This window comes from Macrobrachium nipponense, chromosome 16, assembly GCF_015104395.2.
Source record: "Macrobrachium nipponense isolate FS-2020 chromosome 16, ASM1510439v2, whole genome shotgun sequence".
In the NCBI taxonomy this organism is placed as follows: Eukaryota; Metazoa; Arthropoda; class Malacostraca; order Decapoda; family Palaemonidae; genus Macrobrachium; species Macrobrachium nipponense.
Genome location: NC_087209.1, coordinates 63,477,659 through 63,488,722, shown reverse-complemented (window position 1 = coordinate 63,488,722; position 11,064 = coordinate 63,477,659). Strand labels below are relative to the sequence as shown.

Here is an 11,064-nt window from a genome sequence, read left to right as displayed (position 1 = left end):
CCTCAAAGCAGTTGCACTATGAAACAATTGTTAGGAGAAGGTGGAGAGTAAGATGAAGAAAGAATATGAGTGGAGGTACAATTAAAAGGAATGAAAATAATGCTTACAGTGCACCGAGAACCAGGTTTTTATAACATTATTATTTGCCTGAGCTGGTTGGTGACTATAATAACCACATATTCTCAAGATCTACTCCATAGCTTTTCAAAGTTCTGAACTCCTGAACGCTTCCTGCGAGAGAGAGAGAGAGAGAGAGAGAGAGAGAGAGAGAGAGAGAGAGAGAGAGAGAGAGGCAGAATAAGAAATAGAGAGAGACAAAGTCTCGAACACTCCTTGAGAAATAGAGAGACGAGGGAGGAAAAGAAGAGAGAGAGAGAGAGAGAGAGACTTGAACACTTCCGTTACCTTCAATTGTTTTGTCCGACCTTCAAAAAGGCGGAATCAATATTGAAAGGACTTTATTGACGTCAGTCGCTAGAAAACAGCCAGTCACTCATTCACTCTTAACACCATAGCTACGAAAGCATTTTTTTTGTGTGTGATTAATCAAAATGCTCTCAAGTGCCAAGCAAAATAAACCAAAATAATGAATTAAGGATTACTCAAAGTGTTTGTAATTATTTCTGGACTATTCTAATCATTTCCGTTTAATTACACTGCAACGATGAGAAAGAGCAAAACAGGAGACATATCATGGCTACTTATATCCTCGGAAGAGAAAAGGTATACAGTTGAAAAAATATATACGATATTATACATATAATATATGTGCAAATATATAGATATATATATATATATGATGTCAAATATATATATATATCTATATATGATATAAATTAATATATTATTATCTAAATTCTATATATATAGATATATAATAATATATATATAATATATATATTATATCTAATAGTATCTATCTATATATGATAGATATATATATTCTTATATCATATCTATATTAGATATAGATATATATATATATCTATATATATATATACATATATATCTATATATAGATATATATATATATATATCTATATATATGATATAATATATATATATATATATATATATATATATATATATATATATATGTGTGTGTGTGTGTGTGTGTGTGTGTGTGTGTGTGTGTGTGTGTATAACTGAATCACGAAAGTTTGGAACGTGATAAATGCATAAATAAAGGTATAAGCCACGAAGGAAAGATAAACAACGGAGTAGCTACAAGATCTTTAGACTCAACGTCCTTTACTTAGCAGACAAACTGACTTACATGAGAAACCTTTCCTTGTACTCTCAGTTTCTCATGTAAGTCACTTTCTCTGCTGAGTAAAGGACGTTGAGTCTAAAGATCTTGCAGCTCCTCCGTTGTTTTATTTTCCCTCGTGCCTTTATACCTTTATATTATATATATATAATATATGTATATAAATATATACATATGTTTATATAATATATATATATATATATATATATATATATATATATATATATATTATATTAATATATAATAGGTATGTATACATTACATATAAAGGACGTTGAGCAGAAAGATTTTGCAGGTACTCTCAGCTTCTCATGTAAGTCAGTTCGTCTGCTAAGTAAAGGACGTTGAGTCGAAATATCTTGCGGCTACTCCGTTGTTTATCTTTCCTCCGTGGCTTATATCTTTATATTATATGTATATATATACATGTTTATAAATACAATATACATATGTTTATATATATATATATATATATATATATATATATATTATATATATATATATATATATATATATATATATATGTATACATACATATATATATTCATACATATATATATATATATATATATATATATATATATATATATATATATATATATATATATATATATATATATCCACAAACTGACAAACACACACACACACACGTACACAGTAGTTATTCTCCCAATGCAAATGCATTTGCAGCCTTCATATCTACAGTGCAATGATTTCGAAATCAACACGGAAAATGATTCCTACCACTCGCCGACAGGCACATTAAAAGCATGCATGTATAACTTTTCCGTTGCATTGCAAGTGAAAAATATCAAATTAAATTGTTTTTGACTCCACCGTATAATTTTTTTCCCTTTAGTTCTAAACGTAGTTCCACGATTCAAATTACATTGAATCTAGTTCAAGCAGGATGGAATGCAAAGAAAGAAAGATATAGTAATGGTCATTGGAACTCGCTAAGTCACAGCGAAATAATACCAATATCAGAATCAAGCGGGTTACTTAAGCGGTATCTGTGTCCCTATATATGGGAGGCCATAGTATACTCCAATTTCTATGGCCCATATTCATGAATTAATCATGGTTTACGATGTGTGTATATACATATATATATATATATATATATATATATATATATATATATATATATATATATAATATATTATATATACATACATACAAACACACACACACACACACACACACACACACACATATATATATATATATATATATATATATATATATATATATATATATAGAGAGAGAGAGAGAGAGAGAGAGAGAGAGAGAGAGAGAGAGAGAGAGAGAGAGAGAGAGAGAGAGAGTATATAATAGGAACATTAACGCCAGCAAAAACTTGAGGATTTTTCAGTTATAACTTTATTCATATCCACCACCTACGTATCGGGATACAAATTCCATCTTCAGGGCTAAGAACAGGGAGAAATTGATTTACTTTCATTTAATTTTTCCTTGTTTTTTTTTTTAGCCCTGAATATGGGATTTGTATCCCAAAACGTAGGTGATAGATATAAATAAAGTTTAAACTGGAAAATGCTCAAGTTTCTGCTGTCCGCACTGTTCCTATTACATACATACATACATACATACATACACACACACACACACACACACACACACACACACACATATATATATATATATATATATATATATATATATGTGTGTGTGTGTGTGTGTGTGTGTGTGTGTGTGTGTGTGTGTATAAACACACACAGTCACAAAACCAAAGTAGAATCCTCACTAAAGAATCGTCCCCTCTACTTCAAAAAATTACGGACCAAGTTTAACAAGCAAGCAAGAAAAAAAAAAAATCCCACTCTTACGTTAATGACGTCACACGAGATGAGCCACGAGAGAGCTTGAATGACCTTGTCAGGCTTACACTCGTCGTTTAGTGTTGTCAACGAGCACCTGGCAGACTAATTAGCCCCCTTTTGTGTGCGACCTCGAGTACCTGCTTTCTGGCAACCCCTTCCACTCAACTTGCCTGCAACGCTCAATTCTAGTACGACGTTTGCTTGAATATCACGTGAACCTAGGGAGTGAAAATTAATTGTAGGTTTTACGATATACTTATTCTGGGTTTCACAGCTCTCTTCTTTACTGTTCGAATTATATCACGTTATAATATATATATATATATATATATATATATATATATATATATATATATATATATATATATATAATTTTACATTTTATTTAGTCTGGATTTCACATGCCTTCTAAATACTCATTATTATATATATATATATATGTATATATATATGTGTGTGTGTGTGTGTGTGTGTGCGCATAAGAGAGAAGAGAGAGAGAGAGATAGAGAGAGAGAGAGAGAGTTACACCAATTTTTTTAAACCCAAAAGTTTGCAACTTTTGTAACTTTGAAATAAATATCTCAGTTAGATACCATCTAGTTTCAATAAGGGTCCTGTTAGTAATTGCATTTATGCAAAGAACAATTGTGTGAGTGATGAAGTTAATATATATATATATATATATATAATGTTACATACCTAAAATTTCATACATATGTAAACGATATGTGCGGTTGCATCCGAAAGCAAGCCTCTCTCTCTCTCTCTCTCTCTCTCTCTCTCTCTCTCTCTCTCATTGAAAGGAAAATATACAAACGTAACTCAGCTCAGCGTCAAAATCAGCAAATCAATTAGGAATCCTACCGACGACCCAGGCTGACCTTAGGAAGCTTTCTCTTACAATTAAGGGAAGTGGGTCAGCGATCCTCGAAGGCCTCTGGGTTCGTTCAATATTTTTCTCCACTTATCCTCCAAGCACTCGAATCCCGCCCTTGACCGAGTTTTCTCTCTCTCTTTCTGTAACCAATCCCTTTCTTTTATTATTCCTTTATTTATTTATTTATTCGTTTTTCTGAGAAGGGGTCTGTCTCATAATTCTAGCATTTCCATCTGCAGTATTACTTAAGGTTCTCCAGATTTCTACGGTTCGAAATAACAGTAAAAATAATATATTTTAACTCTGTTAATAAGCGGTAAAAAAATTATGGAAAATGGAAAAAAGCGTTGATGTTGAACTTTATGGAAAAGGAAGAAATAAAAGAAAAAGACAATGAAATTGCCGTTACGATAGAATAGAAACTGACGGTACTAGTGACTGGAAAGGGGGAAAGACAGGGAAATATTTGACGGAAAAGGAGGGAAACCGGGAAAGAGTTGACGGGAAAGAAGGGAAAACGGGGAAAGAGTTGACGGAAAAGGAGAGAAAACGGGGAAATATTTGACGGAAAAGGAAGAAAAGCGTTAACGTATTGACGGGAAAGGAAGAAAAAGGAGATAGAGATGACAGAAAAGGGAAATAATTGCTGAATAAAGGGTGCCAATAATGAAAAAACAGAGTTGGCCTCAAGTTAACGTTACAAGCGAAATCTTGATGGCGATAATAAAAAAATAAATAATTAAAAAAACACGAGCTACAATTGGCGAGATGATTTACAAAAAACAAGCAAGAGTTTAGCCAGTATGAAGAAATAAACGCACTAACTTGACAAGCGAAAAGAAAAATGCTCTGGAGAGAGCAGAAGTTTAGAAAAATAACCCAAGATGCGATAATTTGTGCGAAAAATTTCTTAAGTTAAAATAAAAATTTAATTTGACGAAAATAGAGAAAAGAGCCTACGTGTTAACGAAAAGAACGTGCAAGAATTGGCGGTAAAGGAGAAATAAAAAAAAAAAACTACAAAAAGAGGAGATATTAAGCACAAACGTTGAAGGAAAAAAAAACTTACGTGAGTTGACAGGAAAAAAAAAGTCACGAGGTGACCTATGAGGAAACGAAAATGCACAAGAGTTGAAGAAAAATGTTGAAAAAGAAAGAAAAACAAATAGGATTAGCAAGACCTCAAGGAAATCTAAGAGAAAGGTGGGAGAATTGATGTAAAAGAATAAGAAAATGAATCAAACAAGCTGTTGACGGAATAGAATAAATAAATGCACGAATTGAGGCGAGAAAATAATAAAAAAACGTGCACTATACTCTGTTTTTTTTCCATCTGTCCATCCGCCTGTGGTGTTTGCGCATGGTAACACTGCGTCACGGGCTTTAAATGATATCTTATTTCGAATATTAACAGTGTACTTGGCATACAGTAAATTATTAAAACACTTCTCAGTTGCAAATGTACACAAAGAAATCCTTTTATTTACCTAAAACTTACACATAGCGTAACTATTTAAAGCCCGGGACGCAGTGTTACCATGCGCGACCACACAAGCGGATGGACAGATGGAAAACAGAGCATAGTTAACTCTAAGGTGGAAAAAAAAAGATAAAAAAATGTACGTACACGAAGACGAAGTTTGAGAGATACCATAGAGTAGCTGGAACAATAAAAAGCAATAAAAAAATATACAATTACAAATAAAACTGTATCACGATAAAAATAATTAAACGCTGTTTGTTTAAAAAAAATTCTTAGGGCGAAATGAATATACCAACAGTAACGTGATGCATTCAGTGGCAATAAATATAAAAGTAAGGCTATCCAGGAAGCAACATAAAAATGAAAGGACATATGACAATCCGTCCAGTATACAGTGCCTCTCAACTGGTGGTCCACAGGCCGTTCACTATATTTAGCAATGAACTGGAGACTAGTACATATATCTTTTTTTATTTAAGCGAAATGCAGTGGGAACTATCTGTATTATTCTTAATTAAAAATATCATGACACTCTGCAAGCTGCAATTCTTGTGTAAGAAATATACTTTAACCCAAAATGCTTGTTGTCTATGCTTATCTATTGTTATTCAAAATATAAATTATCCACTATATATATATATCAATATATATATATATATATATATATATATATATATATAAGTATATATATATATATATATACATATATATATTAATATAATATAATAACTAATAATATATAGATATATATAATATATTTAATATAATATATATATCCTATATATTAATAATATTATATATATATATGATATATAGATTATATAATATAATATTTATAATATTAATAACTATAATATAACTAGATATATAATATATATATATATATATATATAGTTATATTATATATATATATATATATATAATATATATATAACTATATATACTAATATATATATATATATATATATATATATATATATATATATATATGTATATATATTTTCTCTCTTTCTCTCTCTTTTATTGGGCTCGTGGTCCATGATCTGAACAGAATATAGACAGAAGGCCAAGCGCTGGGATCCATGGGGCCATTCAGCGCTGAAAGCAGTCGCACTGTGAAATAATAGTTAGGAGAGGGGAGAGGAAAGTAAGATGGAAGAAAGAATATGAACGGAGGTACAGTAATAGGAAAGAAAGGGACTGCAGCTATGGGCCGAAAGGACGCTGCAAAGACCCTGAAGTGATGCCTGCAGTGCACCGCGCATGAGGTGCACTGACGGTAGTACTCTCCTACGGGGGGCTCCTGGTTAAACCAAATCAGAAATGAATTTAAGGGAAGTCGAATATTTCTAACGAATGCTGACGCTGAGCGGCTAAACTATAATAGGAAGTTCTTATGTTCCTATTATGTTATAGGACTGACTTAGAAAACTGAAGCACAGATAACCTTACGAAATCAGTACCTCTGCGACGGGCGAATTATTTTCCACAAGTTCCTGGGAAGTTATAATTGAAACTGCATTTCATTCTTAAGGATAAATGATAATTCCCTTACTGTAGACCCCCTTTTTAAAAGTACAAGAGCCCCGGACGAATGCAAAAACTCGAGAAGAATAAGTAATAATGCATACCATTCTAAAATATTTCTTTAAATAGTTAAATTCTGCCATTAAATTTGCAATATCACATGACTTAACTCCTGAAATTAGTGTCAATCGTTGAACTGTTGATTATAATGCCTAAACTCTCTCTCTCTCTCTCTCTCTCTCTCTCTCTCTCTCTCTCTCTCTCTCTCTCTCTCTCATTTTATGAAGCGCTATTCAAAATGCTGACACGCAGAGATCAAGAGGTCAGCCATTGTTTCACTTTTGACGAAGCTGCATAAACATAATATCTGCATGTAATGAAAGCCCGCCGGACGCAATACATAGCATGGGATTTGCGATATCAATGACAGCCTCCCGACAAGCTTAATTCAGCTTAACTTTGATTATTTTGGCTGAATGGGACTGGATGTCCGCAATATTTCAGAAGCAAGCATTGAATTTCCGGGGGGCATCCGATACGCCACAACTCACAGCAATTATTATCCTCGATGCATGAAAGCCGTCTTTAGCTTTCGACGATAAATAATTCGGTGCGGTCCATCAATTCGCCTTTTGATAAAAATCGCAGCCAATTACGACTTAATTGGAGGGATCGTCAACAATTTAACCGAACCTTTATTCGCAGTTGCGCCTCGTAAGAAAGTTTTAATCGTTTGTTAAATTGTTACGACCTTTTGTGCAATAAGTTGTCGGGTGAGTGGGGCACGTCTCAAAGGGCATCAGATGGGGCATAGAGGCGGCATTCATCAAAAGATTGTTTGTTTGTTTGTATGGTGATTTTACGTTGCACGGAACCAGTGGTTATTCAGCAATGGGACCAACAGCTTTACGTGACTTCCGAACCACGGCGAGAGTGAACTTCTATCACCAGATATACACATCTCTCACTCCTCAGTGGAACGCCCGAGAATAGAACTCGCGGTTACCGAAGTGGCACGCCAACATCATACCGACCACGCCTCTGAGGCGCTATCAAAAGGTTGTGACCTCCTTGGCATTCCCCAGTTCTAGGAGGACACAACGGCCAAGAATGAAGCACTTTGAAGTCCACTAGAATATTGTCTTCTAATGATCATCCGACCTCGTTCCAAATCCTGCAATCATAATATTTACTATTTAACCACCATAAGATAAGCTGAACTCAACATCAATGACAGTGATAGCCTACGACTGCAAGACATTATTGCTTTAGTTTGTATTAACGTATGCCTTTGATTTCAGGCATACCAAAAGTATCGAAGAATATCCCTATACCTTAATGAACATAATATCTATATAAGTTTTATTAACTTCCTTAACTCCGCTAAATGTAATATTTGATACCTGTTGCCATCTCTCAAACACTCGTTTAGTTGACTTTCAATGCTTGCTTTCATTTCTAAGTATTTTCCTACGGCAATGAAAGGCTTTTGTACTACGAACGCACACTCATATTCTAAAAAATACTCATCGTACCATGAGCCTTGAAATGGAGAAACAAATCCACGGCCATGTATCCGTGCAAATATTCTTTAACATGAAGCTAAACAGAGAGATGTCTGTTTAGATTTATTTCTAAATATATTTGTACAGATATATGACAGTGGCTTTGTTTCTCAACATGATTATACTCACGCATCCATTCCCACCAACAACACCGTCTCTCTCTTTCTCTTGCGTCTCTGCTTTGACACAAATTCATATAAATTCATTTGAATGGTTTAAAAGAAGTTTCTTCTTCTTTACAGATCTTCCCTTGACACTTTATTTCCTATATGCCTGGCCCCACACCTGAACAGTACATGTATAGATATTCATATGGGCACGGTTGACTTCACATGTCATGGAAATGGATTGTACTACTTTCTTTTTTTATAGCTATCGTCTTGTTTCTTCTCTTTTTCCCTTCCCTTCTCTTCTTTTCTCTTTTCTTATCTATCTATCTATCTATCTATCTATCTATCTATCTATCTGTCTGTCTGTCTGTCTGTCTGTCTGTCTGTCTGTCTGTCTGTCTGTCTGTCTGTCTGTCTGTGGTACAACTAAATTTAATACATTACTTTGACGAAATAATGCTTATTATTGAACGAAAGTACCTTCTCCTATCTATCTACCTTTTTTATTTATCTATCTCTCTGTTTATCAAGCAATAAGCGCAATATACTATCGACAAACAATATTCGTGATTACCCTGACCGTTATCTACTCTTTTATCAACCATAAAACCCTAATTCCTTGACATTACCATGATCCATCCATCTATTTATCTATCCATCTTCGTCTCCAGTAATACACACGGAATCAAAATCATAAGAATTCTCTGAATAGCGGCTTTCAAAACTGTCATCTCTTTTATATCATATATCTTTTATCCACGGGAAAAAACAATTCACTCGATAAATTCGCAACAGACAGAAAGGAAAAGTATTAATCTTCGTCCCTTCCCTGTCAAAGTAAACCGCTGGACATCAATTTTTCAAAAACAAAAGTCAAGTCAAGCGGAAATCGGATGATGATTGCAAGTTTGCGATCATTTTACCTCGAAGGGGAAAAAGCTCAGGGGTGGTATTCATATTTCCTTTTTTTATTAGGATTTATTTCTGTCATGATTTATTTATTTTTCATTTTAACAGAGAGCGAATTTTTCCACTATTCTGCATAGTCGCTGGACAATTCTCCAAGCGCGTGTACACAAGAGATTTTTTTTTTTTTAATATTCAATTTTCATTTTCGTTTTGACATATTGGTTGATTTAACGAGATTCGTTTCGCAGATTCTGCGTATAAGCAACTTCTTTGAAATTCTGCGAACAGATGATTTATTTTTGAATGGTATTTTTATTTTATCTATTTTCCCTTCCACAAAAGAAGATGATGTTTGACATTCCTCACAGAAGCGAGCCAAGTGTGATGAAAGTCTCTCTAAGTCTCTAACTGTCAAACTTGTTTATTGAATAGCTGTATAATAGATACTCTGGATCTCATATCATTTTATGGTTTCTTTTACAAACAATCAGATACCTGACATCCACCTTATATATAAATATAGAAATATACACACACACAACACACACACACACACACACACACACACACACACACACACATATATATATATATATATATATATATATATATATATATATATTATATATATATATATATCCTTCTTCGGCCATCACCAGTCTGAATATGAAGATATCTCATCCCGAGGTGTCATTTCTCTCATTATAAGAAGAAGAAGAAGAAGAAGAAAATAAGAAGAGGAGGAGGAAGAGGAGGAGGAGAAGGAGGAAACAAGGAGATAAAAACATCTGCAAACTCTACACCTAAACCGATGCCATCCTCACTGTTGCCTTCGCCATATCTTATTTTTTTCGGCATTCTCTCTTAATCTCTTTTCTTCTTCCTCTTCCCCCTTTTTTCGATCTCTTCCTTCCTCCTCCCCCTCCTCCTCCTCCTCCTGCTGCTTCTCCAGCTCCTTCCTTCTCCAGATGATGTGTCTTTGGCAGCTCAAATAACCATTATGCAAATTTCCTTCATCAGGGCCAGAGTGTGCGTGCATTATGACGAGAGGAAAATTATCCGGGGCTGGGGGGCGCCGCTCCCCCCCCTAAGACTCCCAACTTTCTTCATCGCCCTGAAGCTTTATCTAGTGGACAAACACCCACTAAATTACTCTAATAACACTTCTTTCGCCCAACTTAGGATTAAGATGATACTCCCCTTTTTTCTCTCACTCTCTCTCTCTCTCTCTCTGGGACGCCCAGCGCAGACGCGATGGTGCGCCCGTTTTCTTCAGCGGGAAATAAAACCTCACAGAAAACGGAGGCTGGACTTGGACAGCGACGCCGAGTCATCGAGCATGGAGCTAGTAGCGTAATTCAGGAGGCCGATTCGAACGGTATTTATCAACCTAATCCACTTTCTTTCCTAATTAGGGACGCGCGGAGAGACCGAGACTTCTTATAGGATTAAAATGACGTCTGGACTTGGACGGTGTCT

The 11,064-nt window shown here is 34.4% G+C and overlaps 1 protein-coding gene across 1 annotated transcript in view; it reads left to right on the top strand.

The window, feature by feature from the left end:
* The first annotated feature begins 10,839 nt into the window (after positions 1-10,839).
* LOC135195355 (basic proline-rich protein-like) overlaps positions 10,840-11,064 on the top strand; it is an 18,459-nt gene continuing 18,234 nt past the window's right edge. The window contains exon 1 of the mRNA XM_064221615.1: positions 10,840-10,963. Coding sequence (XP_064077685.1) covers positions 10,840-10,963 — 124 coding nt within the window. The remainder of the gene's footprint in view (positions 10,964-11,064) is intronic.